General features: G+C 44.3%; 1 protein-coding gene across 3 annotated transcripts in view; it reads left to right on the forward strand.

The window, feature by feature from the left end:
• The window catches only part of LOC140729396 (prostatic acid phosphatase-like), a 63,564-nt gene that overhangs the window by 26,558 nt on the left and 14,550 nt on the right, over positions 1-22,456 (forward strand). Inside the window, exons 6-9 of one of the 3 annotated variants that reach the window (XM_073049086.1) lie at positions 1,254-1,340; positions 1,795-1,927; positions 5,536-5,627; positions 14,146-14,252. In XM_073049086.1, coding sequence (XP_072905187.1) covers positions 1,254-1,340; positions 1,795-1,927; positions 5,536-5,627; positions 14,146-14,252 — 419 coding nt within the window. Of the gene's footprint in view, positions 1-1,253; positions 1,341-1,794; positions 1,928-5,535; positions 5,628-10,539; positions 11,175-14,145; positions 14,253-22,456 lie in introns of those variants that run through there. The other 2 variants (XM_073049087.1, XM_073049085.1) reach the window with 2 other exon arrangements.

Below are 22,456 nucleotides of genomic sequence, written 5' to 3' on the forward strand. Positions count from 1 at the left end.
TCAATTCCAGCCCAATTCCAGTAACGTCTTAGGAATCTTTTCTGCACCTAATACAGCTCAGTGAATCCTTCCTATATTAATATTCCTATTCTCAAAGTAATCTTGCTTCCAAATTTAAGTTGAATTGGCTGTAAGTAGTTGTACGCATTCCTGAGGTGTGAGTTGTGTGAGCACCTCGCATTTAAGTGCTGATGATATCTTCAGGAGTTGGCACCTCAATCAGAGGGATAAAACTGGAGCCTGGAGTCTCAGTGATTCCATCTCATCCCCATCAGTTTTCTGAACAGTCCATGAACGCTACCTCACTATTCCTTTTTTGCATTGTTTATTTTGTCACTATTAATTTTGTGATTTTTGCATTGTACTGCTGCAAAACAACACACTTCATGTCATCAAAGCCAATGATTAAACAATCTGATTCTAGCATGTTTGGCGAAGGACAGTGCTGATCCTGAATACACAGGACAAATCCCAATGAAAGAAGCAACTAATAAAGGATCCTATTGTACATACATGAATGGCTGCTGTTCTCCTTCCAAGAGCATCTCACCTGTATGATGAAGGGCTTTCTGACACTTACTGGTATTTTGCTTATTGCCAGTGTCTGATCTAACTGGGAGCAAGCTCTTCAAGGAAAGCTTTCGATTTGTTGCCACACCTATTACATCACCATTACTACAGTGTGGCTGCTTGGCTTTTTGTATAATTTTGTATGTGCGCAAATTTACTTTCTCAATTCACGAGTTGTGAGCAATTTGGAAACAAAGGCCAAATACTGGAGGAAGCCATTTTCAGGAAAGCGTCAACCCACTCTTCAAAAGCTTTGTTGTTTATGATTCTGACTGGACTGATCTTAACTTCTGTTCTGGTTCCCTCCAGTTTCCGATAGACTGTCTTTGTACCTTCCTTTGGTTTCCTATTCAGTACTGACTGACCTAGTAACTAGTTCCCTCTTGACTGACCTGGGGTAGTTCTTAATTCCTCACAGAATCAAGGAAATGTTAGCATTTTTCGGAGGCTTTTGAGTCTGGGTCAGTATGTTGACTAGGTATATGGATCAGCTTATTGATGGGTGAGCTAACTGATCCTCTCTGTGATCTCCCTCTTGTGAAGTGAGTTTTAATGTTGATCCTCTTAGCAACATTTTGCATGAATGAAACAAAATATAACTGTGACCACTCTGAGGTCCCCCTCCCCATCTCTAAACAATGGATTGCTGCAATTTCTGACATTTCATCATTGATCCCATCTAGGATTTTCTGAACATGGTATCCAGTAACACCAAGATGAATGTGACGATGCAGAATGAATGGAAGGTTTACGACACTCTATTTTGTGAGGTGTGTATTGTGTCTGTGCATGCTGTTTGTCTCACCAGCCTGTGGCAGGAAGCTGCTTACATTGAGGAAATGAAGGTTGACTCCACAACAGTATCTCAGTTGCCCCAAGGGCACGCTGTAGATTTTGTTGCTTACGGTGACCTTGACAACTGACCTGACACCAACCTCTGGCCATCACTCATTAAAGTTCTGAGCTAAATGAGTGAGATAATTACAGCCACCCAGCATATGGGGTTTACACATCTTGCATCCAAATACGTATCTTTTTCAACCTCCTCTTTCCCTTCCCACTTTTACCTTTCAGGACCTCTCATCTGTTCCTTTTGCTTAGGTTTGCAATAATACTATTCACAAATAATTCACTATTAAAAGCAGATCTTATGGATTAGCAGATACATTTGAAAGCTCACCTCTAATACATGCACTTCATTGTATTTTAATCCTACTTTGGCAGAAAACTCACAATTTCACATTGCCTTCCTGGGCTACGCATGAGGTGATCACTCGTATGGGAGAACTGAATGACTTTGGCATGGAAATACTCTTTCAACTTCACAAGACACAAGAGAAATCGAGGCTGCAAGGGGGTGAGTGTGTGTTTGGAGTGTCGTGCGCGATGGAAGGGGGAAGTTGATGCAGTTACATAACTGGAGATTCCTTGTTTCTGACATGTACCCAGCATTCTGCCCACCCACTGCCAGCCAACGCACTTGTATCAACGATCCTCAGACAGCAGTGTGGGAGATGTGAAAGTGTTCAGCAGCTTCTGACTTCTTTCCCTAACAAACAGGAAGCAAACTGATCTCCTCCGCCTGGATCTCTCACCCTGATTAATTTGCTCTCTAACTTTTCTCAAGTCACAAAGTGGTGCTGAAATAAGTTTCTAAATTTTTAAGAAGACTGGGACTGAGTTGCAAGAATTAAAAAGAAAATGCATTTCCATGGGTATAGAAGAGGAAGGTTAGAGGCTGCAGGGATTGGGTTTACTGAGGCATTGGGAAGAAGCTTTAATGAAATGCAACTCACTCCACTGAATATTGGTCAACTGGCATGTTGGCAATAATATTTGTTGATGTGGATATGATCCCCTGTATTGGGATAGCTGTCTGTCAACTGCGCCAGGTCACTGCAGAGTCATGCTCGTTACTTGCCGTGTCAATTGCAGACACACAAAAGTATTTGGTTTTGATTTGTAGAGACAAGTCTAGTATTTGTCTAATGATCGTCATGTATATGTGAGTGGAGTTATCTGTGCTGGTGAAAATCTGGTCAATACCTTGCATAGCAAATGGGTTACTTTGACAGGGATAACCATGGAATACAATGGCAAACAATACACGTTTATGATCTAAGGAATGTTGCTGAATGAAAGCATATTAAAGGCTATAGGTGGAGAATAAATGGGAGATATTGTCTGAACTTGCAATCAAAAGGATAGAACGGTAATCCAACAGCTAATAACACAGGTGGTTATTTGGGAGAAAACTTAAAGAGTTCTCTCTAAAGTTGTGGATCAGGACCTTCTTTATGCTTACCATTAGCCAAGGAGTCCATAGGAACCCCCCCCCCGGTTATGGACGAAATGGGAAGTGAGGACCTCGATAAAATCACTGTCACTAAAGAGATAGTGATGAGCAAACTAGAGGGTCTGAAGGTAGGTAAGTCCCCTGGTCCTGATGGGATGCATCCCAGGGTGCTGAAGGAATTGGCAGAGGTTATAGTAGATGCATTGGTAATTATTTATCAAAACTCTCTAGACTCTGGGCAGGTCCTGGCGGATTGGAAGACAGCAAATGTCACGCCACTTTTTTAAAAAACGATGTAGGCAAAAGACGGGCAACTATAGGCCAGTTAGCTTAACATCTGTAGTCAGGAAAATGCTTGAAGCTGTCATTAAGGAAGAAATAGCAAAACATTTGGAAAGGAGTGGTTCCATTAGACGGACTCAGCATGGATTCCGAAAGGGCAGGTCCTGCTTGACAAACTTACTGGAGTTCTTTTGAGGGCATAATGAGTGCAGTGGATAGAGGGGAGCAGGTGGATGTCGTGTACTCAGATTCCCAGAAGGTGTTTGATAAAAGAGACTTATAAATAAGATACGGATGCATGGAGTCGGAGGAAGTGTATTGGCATGGATAGTGGATTGGCTAACCAATAGAAGGCAGAGAGTTGGTATAAATGGGTGTTTCTCTGGTTGGCAGTCTGCGGTGAGTGGGGTGCAGCAGGGGTCGGTGCTGGGCCTGCAGCTGTTTACCATTTACATTGATGGTTTGAAAGGGGGGACTGAGTGTAGTGTAGCAAAATTTGCTGATGACACTAAACTGAGTGGAAAAGCAAATTGTACGGAGGATGTGGAGAGTCTGCAGAGGGATACAGATAGGTTAAGTGAGTGGGCCAAGGTCTGGTAGATGGAATACAATGTTGGTAAATATGAGATCATCCACTTTGGAAGGAATAATAGAAGAGCAGATTATTATTTAAGTGGTGGAAGATTGTAGCATGCTGTTGTGCAAAGGGTCTTGGGAGTGCTTGTGCATGAATCACAAAAAGTTGGCTTGCCCGTACAACAGGTTATTAAGAAGGCAAATAGAATGTGGCCTTCATTGCTAGAGGGATTGCATTCAAGAGCAGGGAGGTCACACTGCAACTGTACAGGGTACTGGTGAGGCCGCACCTGGAGTACTGTGTGCAGTTCTGTCTCCATACTTGAAGGATCTACTGGCTTTGGAGGCAGTGAGGTTGATTCCAGAGATGAAGGGGTTAACCTATGAGGAGAGATTGAGTTGCCTGGGGCTATACTCTCTAGAGTTCAGAAGAATGAGAGGGGATCTTATAGAAACATACAATATTTTGAAAGGGATAGATAAGATAGAAGTAGGAATGTTGTTTCCATTGGTAGGTGAGACTAGAACTAGCGGACATTGCCTCAGGATTCAGGAGAAAAGATTTAGGATGGAGATGAGGAGAAACTGTTTTTGCCAGAGAGTGGTGAATCTGTGGAATTCTCTGCCCAGGGAAGCAGTTGAGGCTTCTTCTCTTCAATAAATATATTTGAGATACAGTTAGATAGGTTTTTACATAGTAAGGGAATTGAGGGTTATGGAGAAAAGGCAAGTAGATGGAGCTGAGTTTACGGACAGATCAGCCATGATCTTATTGAATGGCAGGGCAGGCATGATGGGCCGGATGGCCCACTCCTGCTCCTATTTCTTATGTTGGGAATTCCTGCTCTAAAGGAAACAATGGTGTCAGGATTTGACTCAAGTATTTGCCTCCTGTGTAATTTATAGGAGTTCCATTTCCCTATTTACTCTCTATGCAAGTGCTTCTATCCAATGGGGCCAGAGCTGATTCTTGATTGAGCTCCTAGCTCTGGTTGTTACATCCAGATGAGAGTTGTAAGCCAAGCATTTTAGGTTGAGATCCTGACTCAGGACTGAGTATTGAGGGACAGTAGTATTATGTAGAAGTGCGAGAGTCGGGTGAGACAGGCTGGTAGGTGATAGATGAAACTGGACTGAGAAGGGATTAGGGACACCCCCCCCCCCGCCCAAATCCAGATGAGGGGGAAGAGGTGCTGATAGGTTGATGTGGAAATTGATTAGGGGAAAATGTATGGGGCAGAAAAAAATATGTGGGAGAGGGTAATGAATAGGAAATGAGGGGCTTTTCAGCTATCCTGATGTTCACTGGGATGATACCAGGCAGCTCGTTGAGTTTTGTTGGTCTCACAGTGTTGCAACTGGCAATAGACAGATGGGGAGTTAAGGGGTGCCGTGGTAGCATAGTGGTTAGTGCAACACTATTACAGCTCGAGACACCAGAGTTTGGAGTTCGATTCCAGTGCCGTCTGTAAGGAGTTTGTATGTGTGCCCAGTGACTGCACAGGTTTCTTCTGACTGCCCCAGTTTCCTCCAACATATCAATTAGTAGTTGAGTTGGTCATTGTAAATTGTTCTATGATTAGGGTAGGGTTAAATAGCTGAGTTGCTGGGTGATGTGCTCATTGGGCTGGAAGGCTCTGTCCCACGCTGGTTATTCCCTTACTGATCTGGTTATTCCCTTACTGATCTGTCCGCATAATGATGTTCCCACTTTTGCAATTATCTACCCAATAACCTTAAATTATGAACTCCTAAGCTGAGCTGCAGTTGGTCTTTTTTGTCCTCTGTCTTATTCTTTTTTCTTCTTCCAGGTGTTCTTCTCAAACGAATTCTGCAAAATATTAATCAGGCAATAAATGAGTCTACTCCCATGCCAAGTCTCAAATTAATCATGTACTCAGCGGTGAGTCATTCTAGATTGCTCTGTTAACTGGAGGTGGGCAGAGTAGATGAAATGTAAATAGCTGAAAGTTAGGAATGCAATTTCCAACTGCTGTACAGATCAATGTGTGTTGTGCTGGCAGAGAAACGTCCATAATGCATAGCCAGCAAGTTATTCTCTGCATCCCTATTTCCTGATTGTTGGAAGCATTTGGATACAGTGTAATAACAGAGCTTGCAACTGATCTGGAGTCACAATGATGGTCTTCACCCAGTTTGTTCCCTGGTTAAAGTTGTGGGCTGAGCTGTACTGGCTGACAGCCACCTCTTTGAGTCTCAAGTGTGAGGCAGAGGGTGGAGAGATCGGACTGATACAATTGTCTACAATTACCACATTTTCAGTGGCAGTTTTGTTGGTGTGAAACTTTGTGAGCTTTGTTTTGGCTTTCACTGAGATCTGGATATAGAATTGTTTAGGTAGTGCTCATTCGATGTATTCAAAATGTTGAGAGATAGGGTGCAGAACAGTCCCTTCCAGGCCACCGAGCCATGCCACCTAGCAACCCATCCATTTTAACCCCAGCAAATGACCCTACTGAGTGGTGCAACTTTGGGCTGTGGAAGAAAACCGGAGCACACATGGGCAGGAACGTACAAACCTGCTTACAGAGGATGTAAGAATTGAACTCTGATGCCCTGAGTTGTAATAATGTCATGCTAACCCCTACGCTGCTGTGGCAGCCAAGCCCGGTTGGTGTTTGATACCTATGCTGGTGTTTGCTTCAGGCAGGATGCTGGCATTTCTGTGGTCTTATCAATTGATAGTGGTGGTGCCAAAGCTACTGTTCCAATTTCTGTCAATGTTTTTGTTACCTGCTAGTATTTGGGAAAAGAAGCTATCTTCGTTAGCAGTTTCTCCACATGCCCCAGTACTTGGAGATCATTCATGATGCATGGTAGTGGAGTAATTTGGTGATATAATACCTTTTTCTCTTCAGTATTGATATGTCCATGATGTTTGAAGTTTCTGCTGCTCAGCATGTTGTCTTTGTGTATGTTAGAATGGCACAGTTTTCAGCAACCTTTATTTTAATGAACTTTGGCCTCTTGTACTTGGCATGCAGGTGGATGGATTGAAAAGTCTCCCTCTACATCTGGTATGAAGGTCACCCCTACCTTGCACAGTAGGTGGGGTGGGGAGTCAGTCACAGATGAGGAACAGGATTGGTTGCACAACAATTTTTTTTAATGTTTGTGGCGATAACAAACCACTTCAGCACCAGAGTTGAAACAGTCATATGATTAGAAGAGAACATAAAACAGTAAGGCACAAAACAGGCCCTTTAGTCCATGATGTTATGCCAACCTATATAAGCCCACTCCATGATCAATTGAAACATTCCCTCCCACACAGCCACAACCCCTGCCATTTTTTTTCTTACATCCATGTGTCTATCCAAGAGTCTTTTAAAAGTCCCTATTATATTGGCCTTTAGCACCACTCCAGGCAGTGGTCCAGGTACTCACTACTCTGTGTAAATGATGAACTTTTGAGAGCAGCCTAACTTGAGCAGCAGCCACTGCAAAACCTTGCATTTAACAGGATAAAAGCTTGGAGATCAATGAGAGAGCCAAACAGATGGTAGTGTTACTCAGATTCCTCAGGTCAGAATCTCTGCATGATTCCAGATATTAACCATTTACTGATCAAAAGCTGTCCTCTGGCGAAAACCATCCAGATCGATTATCTCATTGATATGACCAAGCTGTCCAGGAGAAGGAGATATGGATAAATCATTTTGTTTGGTGTTATTACTCCTGATTAGGAACTTCGTGAAGTACTTTCCCTTATGTTTTGATGAGATAGTTGTCCTTGAAAGAGATACTGCCCTGGGATCATAAGTGCATTTAACTACAAGATCCCAACCTTAGTAGCAATAAAGGCACTGGCATGACATCGCGGCAAAATGTCACTTGACTTTGATCTTGATTTTGAATGAACATTTTTGTGTGTGCCTTAAATTGTTTTTGTGCATATAACTTGATTTGCAAAGGTTCAGGTTGTTTTGCCAGCAGGAGAAGACCAAATTAAATTGTCTTTTCCTCGGATAATTTCTTAGACCAGCCAATTGTTATCTTCCGACCAATGTTAAAAGGAGCTTAAGGGCTCAGTGCATTCCTTGTGGATGTCTGTTTTTAGGGACATTGTTATCATTTGCAAGTCCTTTGGCCAAGCTTTGTTGTAGTCCCTTATGTTTCTTCAGATTTTGGAACAGGAATGTTATTTAATTTGGGTGTTTGCTGTGTGTGTTGTATTGGAACCCTTTCTGATAGACCATACAAACTGATGATTTGACCCGTAGGTGACAGTGACATTTGCTACTCTAATGATGCAAGTGTCCATCAGGTCCTGACTCTTAGCAGTGGATACTGTAATGCCACAGCTATTTAAATTTGATAGGCTTGTAATCCAGAGCAACACACACAAAACAGCAGGTCAGACAGTATCTACAGAGAGGAACGATGACGCCAGTTAAACAGACCTACAACGCAAGACTAAGTTTGTACTAAACAGTGGGCAATAGGGGCTGAGAAAACTCACAACCAATAGATTGGATCAAAGCTCTGCAGTCTTGCCACATCCAGACAGGAATTGTGAATAATTTAGATACCCAACAGAAGGAAGGCTTCAAGAGTGCCCCATCTTCAGTGATAGCAGGGCCCACACATGAATATACCGAAGAGCTGAAACATTAATGACCGTGTTCACCCAGAAGTACCAAGTGTGTGCACACCTTGACTTGATCCAGCCAATCAGCTGCATCATAACTTTTGAGGAAATAACTGAGAGAACCGGATTCAGTAAAGACCATAAGACACGGGAGCAGAATTAGACCATTCAGGCATTAAATCTGCTCTGCCAGTTGATCATAGCTGATTTATTTTCCACCTCAATCCCATATTCCTACCTTCTCCCCATAATCTTTGACGCCCTGATTTATCAACCTCTGCTTAAAATATATCCAATGACTTGGCCTCCATTGCCATTTGTGGCAATGAATACCAGTTTCACCATCCTCTGGCTGCTAAAATTTCTCCTCATCTCTGTTCTAAAGGGATATCCTATTCAGAGGCTGTGCCCTCTAGTACTAGACTCTCCCACTATTATAAATGTCCTCTTCTGGTCCATTCTGCTTCAGTCTTTCAATATTCAGTAGGTTTCAATTATATTCCCCTCATTTCCCCTTTCCCCCAACCCCCACCACTCCAGTAAGTACAGGCCCAGAGCCATCAAATGCTCCTCGTATGTTAAGTCTTCAATTCCCAGAATCATTCTCATAAATGTCCTCTGGGCCCTCTCCAATGCCAGCACATCCTATCTTAGATATGGGGCCCAATGTTAACTCCATTGAACCAGACAACATCTCATCTTAGTACTGAAGACCTGTATACCAGAACCAGCTGTTCCTCTAAATAAGCTGTTTGAGTATAATATATGGCATCTACTAACAATGTTGATGATTGTCCAGGTATGCCCTGTTCTCCTAGAACTGGACAAATCCAATATAGCTAAGAACTGGAACAGCAATCGATTTGCTGGAGGCACCTAACAGGTTGATGAAAATCTGTAGAGGGAAAGGAATTGTTGACTTTTTGTGTTGCATTGGGATTGAGGGCAGAGAGGCATGATGTCCAGTATAAAAAGGAGTCTGAGGTGATTGATTGCTCACTACATCCCTTCTCCTGTTACTGGCATCTCGTCTCTTCACCCTCAGTCCTGATGCACGGTTCCAACTATAGACAGTTTTTTTTCTCCCACAAATGCTTGATCCACAGAGTTCCTCCGGCAGATTGATTGATAGATAGATAGATAGATACTTTATTCATCCCCATGGGGAAATTCAACTTTTTTCCAATGTCCCATACACTTGTTGTAGCAAAACTAATTACATACAATACTTAACTCAGTAAAAAATATGATATGCATCTAAATCACTATCTCAAAAAGCATTAATAATAGCTTTTAAAAAGTTCTTAAGTCCTGGCGGTAGAATTGTAAAGCCTAATGGCATTGGGGAGTATTGACCTCTTCATCCTGTCTGAGGAGCATTGCATCGATAGTAATCTGTCGCTGAAACTGCTTCTCTGTCTCTGGATGGTGCTATGTAGAGGATGTTCAGAGTTATCCATAATTGACCGTAGCCTACTCAGCGCCCTTCGCTCAGCTACCGATGTTAAACTCTCCAGTACTTTGTCCACGACAGAGCCCGCCTTCCTTACCAGCTTATTAAGACGTGAGGCGTCCCTCTTCTTAATGCTTCTTCCCCAACATGCCACCACAAAGAAGAGGGCGCTCTCCACAACTGACCTATAGAACATCTTCAGCATCTCACTACAGACATTGAATGACGCCAACCTTCTAAGGAAGTACAGTCGACTCTGTGCCTTCCTGCACAAGGCATCTGTGTTGGCAGTCCAGTCTAGCTTCTCGTCTAACTGTACTCCCAGATACTTGTAGGTCTTAACCTGCTCCACACATTCTCCATTAATGATCACTGGCTCCATATGAGGCCTAGATCTCCTAAAGCTGCACCAGATTCCAGCTTCTGCCGTCTCTGGGATCTCCACGGCTAACTAATCTTGATAATCAGCAAAGTGACAGAAGCTGTCAGGTCAGGCAGCATCTATGGAAATGAAAAGATACAGTGAAACCCCGATTTTACGCGCCCCAATTTAATGCAAATTTGGATATAACACGATGAGTCATTGGACTCCATGTCCATCCATACTCCCCCTTCTCCAACTCTGTATCCCTTTTGCCAATCAACTTTCCAGCTCTTGGCTTCATCCCTCCCCCTCTTGTCTTCTATCATTTCAGATCTCCCCTTCTCCCTCCCACTTTTAAATCTCTTACTATCTCTTTTTTCCGTTAGTCCTGATGAAGGGTCTCGACCAGATGCTGCCTGACCTGCTGCGTTCCACCAGCGTTTTGTGTGAGTCATTGGACCTTTTTTTGCTCAAAATGGAACAAACTGCTAGAAAAAGAAAATCTTTTTCTGTGAGAGATAAGCTTCACAGACTTGACGCCATCAAGACTAAAAGTCAAACTCAGGTTGCAGGAGACCTCAGGGTACCGGAATCAACACTTCGTGGCTGGAAATCTCACAAAGAAAAGTTTTGTGCGTTGATTTGCAAAGTTGAAGAAGAAGCAGGACCTAAAGCCAGACACCTGAAGACAGCCAAAGGTGTCAGCCTCGATGACTCCCTGTACGAGTGGTTCGTTCAAGTTCACTCAGAAGGCCTTCCAATTTCCAGTCCTATTCTCAAAGTTCAAGCCAAGAAGTTTGACAAACAGATCAACGGAGAAACCTCACAGTTCAAAGCTAGCAATGGATGGCTAACCCGGTTTAAACGCCATTACGGGATCACTTTTTTAAGAGATAAACTAAATGATGATTGCTAATATTCTTGAATGTTTTTATTTGTTTTATGTATTAAAAAGCTTTACTAAAAATTAATTTGTTTTAATTTCTACAGTAACAACAACAATGTATTTGCGGAATTCTTTAATTCAAAGGTAATTTACTTGCCAGAAGATAAACATACAAAAAATGTGGAAAAAATAGGGTGAAAATAGGGGTGTTTTAGAATGTTAGGTCAACATTGGGTCAGTTTGAACGCTGATTTTCTTGAACCCTGATTTAGTGACCCCATTTTTTCCGCGATGACATTTTATGGACCCAAACATCATTTTATGATGTTACAGCCAAGCCCCTTCATCAGGACTAAAGGAAGATGCCAGAATAAAAAGGCTGGGGGAGGGGAAGGAGGCTAAATGGAAGGTGATAGGTGAAACCAGCTGGGTGGGAAAGGTTTAGGACTGGAGAAGAATGAATCTAATAGATGAGAGTGGACTATAGGAGAAAGGGAAGGAGGAGGGCACCCAGGAGGATAGTAATAGGCAGGTGTGAGGAGGTAAAGGTCAGAGTGTGGTAGAAGGTGGAGAGGACAGGAATCTTTTTTACCAGAAGGAAAAATCAATATTCATGTCATCAGGTTGGAGGCTACCCAGATGGAATACAGGGTATTGCTCCTCTATTTAAAGGGTAAGCTCATCTTGGCACAAGAGGAGGCCAAGGTGAGACTGACATGTCGGAATGGGAATTAAAATGTTTGGGCACTGGGAAGTCCCACTTGTGGATGATGTAGGGTTGCTTGACAAAACGGTCCCCAGTTTTGAACAGGCCACATCAGGAGCACCAGACACAATAGACAGATTCCCTCACCTGGAAGGACTGCCTGGGGTCTTGAATAGAATTGAGGGCAGAGGTGTATGGGCAGGTGTAGCACTTTGGCCAATTGCAGCAATAAGTGCCTGGAGGGAAATTAGTGGGGAGGGATGAATGGACAAGGGACTCGGGCCACTGAGGATTCATTCCCTCAGTCAGTGTGGAATACTATTTAGAAAATGCACTCCAGGCACACTTTTCCAGGTATGCGGCATCTATCACCAAGGAGGGCAGTGGGTTGAAGGTGCACACTACTGTCACCACTTTTACACCCCCCCCCTTCAATTTGCACACTAAATTGCACACTAATTGTCTTTTCTTCATTAATTACTGCTGGTTCTAAATATTGCATCTCCCAAAACGACACTGAATGACAGCAGTAATCATCACTTCTAAGGGACAATTAGGAGTGGGCAGTAGATGCTGATTTTGCCAGCACATCCTGGATCACGAAGATCTAGAAGGTGCCAGTGGTCTGAACTTGGGTGTTTCCATGTGGTCATCTTTTATCACATGTCAAAATATGAAACAGATAAGTTATCTTTCTGCCAGTTTTTATGCAGTCCTTTTTTCCATTCCTAAGGAAAATGGAAGTATCCTTGTAAAGTTTAGCTTAACAGATGTATGGTCGTGGATCTCTGGACCAATTGGTAGAAGAAGTTATTGAAAATAAAAAGGGTATATTACAAAAAAGGGACTGATGGACTGTTCGGGGTAGGACGTCCTTCTTCCTCTGTTGAGAGGATAATATGAGAATAAACTGCTCCCATCCACTGTCTAATTTCAGACACCTGGCTAATGGAGTGTGACTTCTTGAGCAAGAGGTTATGGTATAATATTGTATAATATATCAAGGTGCAAGTCAACCACTCCCCATTGCACGTCAGTGGCTCTGCTATGGAGAGAGTGAGAGCACATAACGGACGATCTAACTTGCACCCACAGCTCCTCATTAGTAAAGAAGGCACAGCAGCATCTGCACTTTTTCTGAGGCGGTTGAAGCATGCAAGGCTTCCACTCCCATTCTGATATTCTACAGGAGCACCAAAGTGTCCTGTCTGGCTGCATTGTTGTCCAGTACAGAAACTGCATGGCATCAGTCATAAAAACCGACAGAGAGGATCACCGGGCTCTTCCCCCACACCCCCATTTGCCCACTGACAGGGTCACCGGTCTCTCTCCCCCCCCCACCTCCACACCCCCATTTACCCACTGAGAGGGTCACTGGGCTCTCTCCCCACACCCCCATTTACCCACTGAGAATCACCAGGCTCTCCCTACTCCCCACATCCCCATTTGCCCACTGAGAGGGTCACTGGGCTCTCTCCCCACACCCCCATTTACCCACTGAGAATCACCAGGCTCTCCCTACTCCCCACATCCCCATTTGCCCACTGAGAGTGTCACTGGGCTCTCCCCCCCCCCTCCACACCCCCATTTGCCAGAGGTTTTGTATATGAATGGCTCAAAGTATTGTTGATCCCTACCACCCATCCCATAATCTCTTTGACCCACTACCATCAGGGAAGAGGTACAGGAGTATCAGGACTAGGACTGCCAGACTGGGTAACAGCTTCTTCCCTCAAGCTGAGAGACTAATGAATACCTACCCCCACCGAGGTCTCGTCACTAGGACAGTGAGCCTGTTTATCTGTGCTGTGCACTACATAAACTTTGAATTTATTCTGTTAAGTTATTTGTGGTAATATTTTGTTTTATGTTCTGTGTATGATAGGTTTTCTGGGTACACTGTGGTCCAGAGGAATGTTGTTTCATTCAGTTGTATGTTTGTACGGTTAGATGATAAACTTAACTCATGTAATTAAGGATGCTTACCACCCTGGCCTCTTCCTTTTCCCTCTTCTACCTACTGGGAGACGATATAGGGGCTTGAAAATCTAGACAGCAAGACTTAAGAACAGTGTTCGGCCTTAAGAACCAATTTTCTCTTTCATCTCCCCTTCCCAGTTGTACTGCCACCTTCTTGGACTTGTAATTCTGCCTTTCGTGGTTATCCTGTTATTGTCACTTTGTCACAGTGCAATCTTTGCACCTTGTGTTTTTGTGCCCATCACTCTGTTTACTGTTGTATTTATTATACCATGTATACTGTCTACTCTGTGAGCTTCACATCACAGAGTAAAAAAATTACATTGCACCCTGATGTATGTGACAATAGTCTGATCTGGTGGGAGAGAGGATTTAGAGCACAGCTTCTAACCATGTAAAATTAAAATAATTTTTCCACAGCATGATGTGACACTCATCGCTCTGCAAATGGCACTGAATGTGTACAACTATATTATTCCCCCGTATGCCTCCTGTTTTATGTTTGAGCTGTATGAAGAAGATGACAGGTAGGTACTGGGGCTCTCTCTGTAACGTGCATCCTACTGCCTCCTCTTCACAGAAGCATGTCTTCCACCCAGGCTCCATTACTGGTGAAATTCTACTACTGCCATTTATCCAGTCCAAATGCTTGCCTGTCATCTGATCATTTCTGAAACCTCACTCGTGATTTCTGTGAGATCATCATAGATTGTGTTCTAAAGAACAGTGACTCTGTTCTGTGATTGTTAGAGGTTTCTGTCTGTCTGTCTCTTTCCTCATCTATCAAGTTTTCTTTCTCCCTCTGTGCTCACTACCTCTGGAGCTATTTTGATGAAAGATTAGTGAGCTTCATTTAGTTAATCTGACATAGGTCCAGAGCTGCCAGCTCACCAGGGATGCAGGTTTTAATCTATAGAGCATTGTAGATCAGAATCAGGTTTAATATCACCAGCATATGTTGTGAAATTTGTTAACTTTGCAGCAGCAGTACAATGCAATACATGATAAATATAGAAGGAAAAAATAACTGAATGTCTATTAAATAGTTAAAGTAAGTACTGCAAAATAACAAATAAAATAGTAGTGAGGTAGTGTTCATGTTTTCAATGCCCATTTAGACAACGTATTGCAGAGGGGAAGAAGCTGTTCCTGAATCACTAATTGTGTTCCTTCGGGCTTCTGTACCTCCTTCCCGATGGTAACAGTGTGTAGATGCAGTTTAAGGATGAAAACCACAGGACCCAAAACCAACTTGAATAAGGGCACTTGTAATAGTACGATGGTATTGCTTGTGGTGGATTGAGAAAATAAGCTTGGAGACAAGGTCAGTAGATGAACTGCAACAGATCCTCAACACTCAGCACAGATGTATCCCAACTGGAACAAGGAATTCATGAAAAAGAGGCAGGGAGTCACACCGGGGCCTTGAGACTCAGATAGGTGGGTTAAGAGTCAGGAGAGGGAAGGGCAAGAATACCCCTGCGGCTGTCTCCCTTAACAACAAGTACTCCTGTTTGAGTACTGTTGTGGGGAACAGCCTACCTGGGGGAAGCAACAGTGGCTGCGCCTCTGGCACAGAGGGAAAGGAAGAGGATGGCAGCAGTAATAGGGGACTCTATAGTTCAGGGGCCAGACGGGCGATTCTGTGGACACAGGAAAGAAACATGAATGGTAGTTTGCCTCCCAGATGCCAGGGTCCGGTATGTCTCTGATTGCGTCCACAATATCCTGAAGTGGAAAGGTGAACTGCCAGAGGTCATAGTACATATTGGTAGCAACGACATAGGCAGGAAAAGGGTGGAGGTCCTGAAAACAGACTACAGGGAGTTAGGAAGAAAGTTGAGAAGCAGGACCGCAAAGGTAGTAATCTCGGGATTACTACCTGTGCCACGTGACAGTGAGTATAGAAATAGAATGAGGTGGAGGATAAATACGTGACTGAGGGATTGGAGCAGGGGGCAGGGATTCAGATTTCTGGATCATTGGGACCACTTTTAGGGCAGGTGTGACCTGTACAAAAAGGACGGGTTGCACTTGAATCCCAGGGGGACGAATATCCTGGTGGGGAGGCTTGCTAAGGCTACTGGGGAGAGTTTAAACTAGAATTGCTGGGGGGTGGGAACCGAACTGAAGAGGTAGCTGGCTCACAAATAGAGAAAGCTGAAAGACGGTGCAAGAGGGAGGATAGGCAGGTGATAGAGAAGGGACTCACTCAGACCGTTGGTTTGAGATGTGTCTATTTTAATGCAAGAAGCATCATGAACAAAGCAGATGAGCTTAGAACATGGATCAGTACTTGGAGCTATGATGTTGTGGCCATGACAGAGAGTTGAATGGTTCAGGGGCAGGAAGAGCTACTTAGAGTGCTTCAGGAAGGACAGGGAGGGAGGCAAAAGAGGTTGGGGCGAGGCACTGTTGATCAGAGATATTGTCACAGCTGCAGAAAAGGAGGAAGTCATGGAGGGATTGTCTACTGAGTCTCTGTGGGTGGAAGTTAGAAACAGGAAGGGGTCAATAACTCTACTGGGTGTTTTTTGTAGACCACCCAATAGTAACAGGGACATCGAGGAGCAGATTGGGAGACAAATTCTGGAAAGGTGTAATAATAACAGGCAACACAAGTGAATCTGCAGATGCTGGAAATAAATAAAAACACAAAATGCTGGCAGAACTCAGCAGGCCAGACAGCATCTATGGGAGGAGGTAGTGACAACGTTTTGGGCTGAAACCCTTCATCAGGAGTGTAGTGACGACGTTTCGGGCCGAAACATCGTCACTACCTCCTCCCATAGATGCTGTCTGGCGTGCTGAGTTCTGCCAGCATTTTGTGTTTTTATGTAATAATAACAGGGTTGTTGTGGTGTGAGATTTTAATTTACCAAATATTGATTGGCATCTCCCTAGAGCAAGGGGTTTAGATGGGGTGGAGTTTGTTAGGTGTGTTCAGGAAGGTTTCCTGATACAATATGTAGATAAGCCTACAAGAGGAGAGGCTGTACTTGATCTGGTATTGGGAAATGAATCTGGTCAGGTGTCAGGTCTCTCAGTGGGAGAGCATTTCAGAGATAGTTATCACAATTCTATCTCCTTTACAATAGCATTAGTGAGGGATAGGAACAGACAAGTTAGGAAATTGTTTAATTGGAGTAAGGAGAGATATGAGGCTATCATGCAGGAACTTAGAAACTTTGAAAACCTACAGCACAATACAGGCCCTTTTTTGTGGAGATTTGTGATATATATGATTATATGATATATATGTACAATGTCAGAAATACATCTTATGGAAATGTTTGTTTGATGATGAACTTCAATAAAAAATAAATTACAAAAAAAAAAGAAATTACATAGTGTTACCCATAGCTCTCTATTTTTCTAAGCTCCATGTACCTAACCAGGAGTCACTTAAAAGACTCTATCGTATCCGCCTCCACCACTGACACCAGCAGCCCGGTAGCATAAATTTGGAAGCATAAATTGGGAACAGATGTTCTCAGCGAAATGTACAGCAGAAATGTGGCAAACGTTTAGGGGATATTAGCATGGTGTTCTGCATAGACAGGGAAAGGATGGTAGAGTACAGGAACTGTGGAGTACAAAGGCTGTTGTAAATCTAGTTGAGAAGAATAGAAAAGCTTACGAAAGGTTCAAAAAACTAGGTAATGATAGAGATCTAGAAGATTATAAGGCTATAAGGAAGGAGCTTAAGAATGAAATTAGGAGAGCCAGAAGGGGACATGAGAAGGCCTTGGTGGACAGGATTAAGGAAAACCCCAAGGCATTCTACAAGTATGTAAAGAGCACGAGGATAAGACATGAGAGAAGAGGACCAACCAAGTGTGACAGTTGAAAAGTGAGGGAGATAGAGATACTTAATGAATACTTTGTTTCAGTATTCACTGTGGAAAACGATCTTGGCGATTGTAGGGATGACTTAGTGGATTGAAAAGCTTGAGCATATAGACATTAAGAAAGAGGATGTGCTGAAACTTTTGGAAAGCATCAAGTTGGAAAAGTCTCCGGGACTGGACAAGATGTACCCCAGGCTACTGTGGGAGGCGAGGGAGGAATTTGCTGAGCCTCTGGCAATGATCTTTGTATTATCAATGGGGACAGGAGAGGTTCTGAAGGATTGGAGGGTTGCAGATGTTGTTCCCTTATTCAAGAAAGGGAATAGAAAAATTATAGACCAATGAGTCTTCAGTGGTTGGTAAGTTGATAGAACAGATCATGAGAGGCAGGATTTATGAACACTTGGAGAGGCATAATATGATTAGGAATAGTCAGTATGGCTTTGTGAAAGGCAGGTCGTGTCTTACGAGGCTGATTGAAATTTCTTGAGGATGTGACTAAAGACATTGGAGGTAGAGCAGTTGATTTAATGTATATGGATTTCAGCAAGACATGTGAAAAGGTACCCCATGCAAGGCTTATTGAGAAAGTAAGGAGGCATTGGATCCAAGGGACCTTGCTTTGTGGATCCAGAATTGGCATACCCACAGAAGGCAAAGAGTGGTTGTAGACAGGTCATATTCTGCATAGAGAATGGTGACCAGTGGTTTGCCTCAGGGATCTGTTCTGGGACCCCTTCTCCTTTATAATTGACCTGGATGAGGAAGTGGAGGGATGGGTTAGTAAATTTGCTGATGACACAAAGGTTGAGGGTGCTGTGGATAGTGTGGAGGGCTGTCAGACGTTACAGAGCAGTCACCGATAGGATGCAAAACTGGGCTGAGAAGTGGCAGATGGAATTCAACCCAGATAAGTGTGAGGTGGTTTTATTTTGTTAGGTCAAATATGATGGCAGAATATAATATTAATGGTAAGACTCTTAGCAGTGTGGAGGATCAGAGGGATCTTGGGGTCTGAGCCATAGGACACTCAAAGCTGCTGCGCAGGTTGACTCTGGTTAAGAAGGCATACAGTGCATTGGCCTTCATCAACCGTGGGATTGAGTTTGAGCCGAGAAGTAATGTTATAGCTCTATAGGACCCTGGTCAGACCCCACTTGCAGTATTGTGCTCAGTTCTGTTCACCTCACTACTGGAAGCGTTTGGAAACCATAGAAAGGGTGCAAAGGAGATTTACAAGGATGTTGCTTGGATTGAGGAGCATGCCTTATGAGAATAGGTTGAGTGAACTCAGTCTTTTCTCCTTGGAGTGACAGAGGATAAGAGGTGACCTGATAGAGGTGTATAGGATGATGAGAGGCATTGATCATGTGGATAGTCAGGCTGTTTCTCAAGGCTGAAATGGCTAACATGAGAGGGCACAGTTTTAAGGTGCTTGGAGGTAGGGACAGAGGAGATGTCAGGGGTAAGTTTTTTTAACGCAGAGAGTGATGAGTGCGTGGAATGGGCTGCCAGTGATGGTGGTGGAGGCGGATACGATAGGGTCTTTTAAGAGACTCCTGGACAGGTACATGGAGCTTAGAAAAATAGAGGGCTATATAAGTAATTTTAAAGTAAATATGTTTGGCACAGCATTGTGGGCGAAAGGGCCTTTATTGTGCTGTAGGTTTTCTATGTTTCTAGTCTGCGCTTAATAAAGGTGTGGGGAGGAGTCAAGGATAATGATTCGAAAATGGAAAACAAGTGGCAAGGAATGGTGGTAGGCCAGAAAGGTGGGAAGTTTTTAGGATCGAGCGTAAAAGACGAAAGACTCATAAGAAGAGAACACTGATTCTAAGAGAAAATTTGGATGTAATATCAAAACAACTAATAATTTCTGTGTAGGAAGAAAGGCAGCAAAGGCAAATCTGGAACATTCAGTATGAGGTTAGAGGGTCTGAGTTATAAGGAGAGGTTGCATAAACTAGGGACTTTGGAATGTAAGAGATTGAGGGGTGATCTGATAGAGATGGACAAGATCAGGAAGGTAAGGAGATTGAGGGGTGATGTGATAGAGATGGACAAGATCAGATGGGACAAAGACAAGGTTAAAAACACACTATCTGTATCCCAGGAAGGGGGTGTAAAAAAACCCAAAAGGGTATTGGTTTAAGATCAGAGGGAAGAGATTTAAAATGGACATTAGGAGGAGTTACTTCAGGCAAAGGGTGGTGAATATTTTGAATGTGCTGCCAGAGTATAGTAGTTGAGGTGAACACATCAGCAACATTTAAAAGCCATCTAGGTAAGTACCTGAGCTTTGGAGGGCTATAGGCCAACGCTTGGCAACAAGTTCACCATGGACAGGCAGGTCTGAGGAGCCTGGCTCTAAATGACAGATGTGTTAAATCAATTGTTTGAATGTTTGACACTGCAAAATATTTCCAAGGAAACAGACTAATTTCAAATTACCGTAGTTTGTAAACTTCCAGACCACAAGGAATGAGGTTTCAGAGAAACTCATGGGACTAAAGTTGGACAAATCACCAAGATATGATGGCAGGTAGGCAAATGTTTTAGAGGAGGTCACAGAGACAGTCAACCCTTTGAAATTTTATCAAAACTTGCTAAATTCCACTATGGTGCCAGAAGAGAGGAAGACAGGAGCTGGGAACTATAGTTTAACATGTACTGTTGGCAGGATCTCTTCTAACTTTTGAGGAGTAGGTGTAGGAACTTGAAAGCCCAGATAACTAGACTAAAGAACATTTTCTTCCCCACTGTATCAGACTTCTGAATCAATCACCTCTTCCTGGTACTGCTGATGCATTCTCAGACTCTTAACTCTACATTGATTGGTTATTCCATTATTGTCACTTCGGCAGTTGTTTTTTTGTTACTTCAGTTTATACAGGGTTATAAGTTGTGAGCATTGTTATGATGGCGCTGGAAGCATGGTGACACTTGTGCACTTCCCCCAGTACGATCTTCACTAATATGATATGACAGATATATTTCACTGTATGTTTTGTACATGTGACAAATAAAGCTAATCCTTGCACCATTGTTATTTTGTGCTGATTGTTATTGTCACGTATAGTGTTTACTTTGTGAGCTTCACATGAGCAAGGAATCTCATTGCTCCCTGGTGGGCGGGACAAGGAATCTCATTGCTCCCTGGTGGACGGGACAAGGAATCTCATTGCTCCCTGGTGGACGGGACAAGGAATCTCATTGCTCCCTGGTGGACGGGGCACGGAATCTCATTGCTCCCTGGTGGACGGGGCACGGAATCTCATTGCTCCCTGGTGGACGGGACAAGGAATCTCATTGCTCCCTGGTGGGCGGGACAAGGAATCTCATTGCTCCCTGGTGGACGGGACAAGGAATCTCATTGCTCCCTGGTGGACGGGACAAGGAATCTCATTGCTCCCTGGTGGACGGGACAAGGAATCTCATTGCTCCCTGGTGGGCGGGACAAGGAATCTCATTGCTCCCTGGTGGGCGGGACAAGGAATCTCATTGCTCCCTGGTGGACGGGACAAGGAATCTCATTGCTCCCTGGTGGACGGGACAAGGAAGCTCATTGCTCCCTGGTGGACGGGACACGGAATCTCATTGCTCCCTGGTGGACTGGACACGGAATCTCATTGCTCCCAGGTGGACGGGACACGGAATCTCATTGCTCCCTGGTGGACGGGACACGGAATCTCATTGCTCCCTGGTGGACGGGACAAGGAATCTCATTGCTCCCTGGTGGACGGGACAAGGAATCTCATTGCTCCCTGGTGGACGGGACAAAGAATCTCATTGCTCCCTGGTGGACTGGACAAGGAATCTCATTGCTCCCTGGTGGACGGGGCAAGGAATCTCATTGCTCCCTGGTGGACGGGACACGGAATCTCATTGCTCCCTGATGGACGGGACACGGAATCTCATTGCTCCCTGGTGGACGGGACAAGGAATCTCATTGCTCCCTGGTGGACGGGACACGGAATCTCATTGCTCCCTGGTGGACGGAACACGGAATCTCATTGCTCCCTGGTGGACGGGACACGGAATCTCATTGCTCCCTGATGGACGGGACAAGGAATCTCATTGCTCCCTGGTGGACGGGACAAGGAATCTCATTGCTCCCTGGTGGACGGGACAAGGAATCTCATTGCTCCCTGGTGGATGGGACAAGGAATCTCATTGCTCCCTGGTGGACGGGACAAGGAATCTCATTGCTCCCTGGTGGACGGGGCAAGGAATCTCATTGCTCCCTGGTGGACGGGGCAAGGAATCTCATTGCTCCCTGGTGGACGGGACACGGAATCTCATTGCTCCCTGGTGGACGGGACAAGGAATCTCATTGCTCCCTGGTGGACGGGGCAAGGAATCTCATTGCTCCCTGGTGGACGGGACACGGAATCTCATTGCTCCCTGGTGGACGGGACAAGGAATCTCATTGCTCCCTGGTGGACGGGACACGGAATCTCATTGCTCCCTGGTGGACGGGACAAGGAATCTCATTGCTCCCTGGTGGACGGGACAAGGAATCTCATTGCTCCCTGGTGGACGGGACACGGAATCTCATTGCTCCCTGGTGGACGGGACAAGGAATCTCATTGCTCCCTGGTGGACGGGACAAGGAATCTCATTGCTCCCTGGTGGACGGGACAAGGAATCTCATTGCTCCCTGGTGGACGGGACATGGAATCTCATTGCTCCCTGGTGGGCGGGACAAGGAATCTCATTGCTCCCTGGTGGGCGGGACAAGGAATCTCATTGCTCCCTGGTGGACGGGACACGGAATCTCATTGCTCCCTGGTGGACGGGACACGGAATCTCATTGCTCCCTGGTGGACGGGACACGGAATCTCATTGCTCCCTGGTGGACGGGACAAGGAATCTCATTG

The sequence above is a fragment of the Hemitrygon akajei genome, chromosome 6 (genome assembly GCF_048418815.1).
Source record: "Hemitrygon akajei chromosome 6, sHemAka1.3, whole genome shotgun sequence".
Taxonomy (NCBI): domain Eukaryota; kingdom Metazoa; phylum Chordata; class Chondrichthyes; order Myliobatiformes; family Dasyatidae; genus Hemitrygon; species Hemitrygon akajei.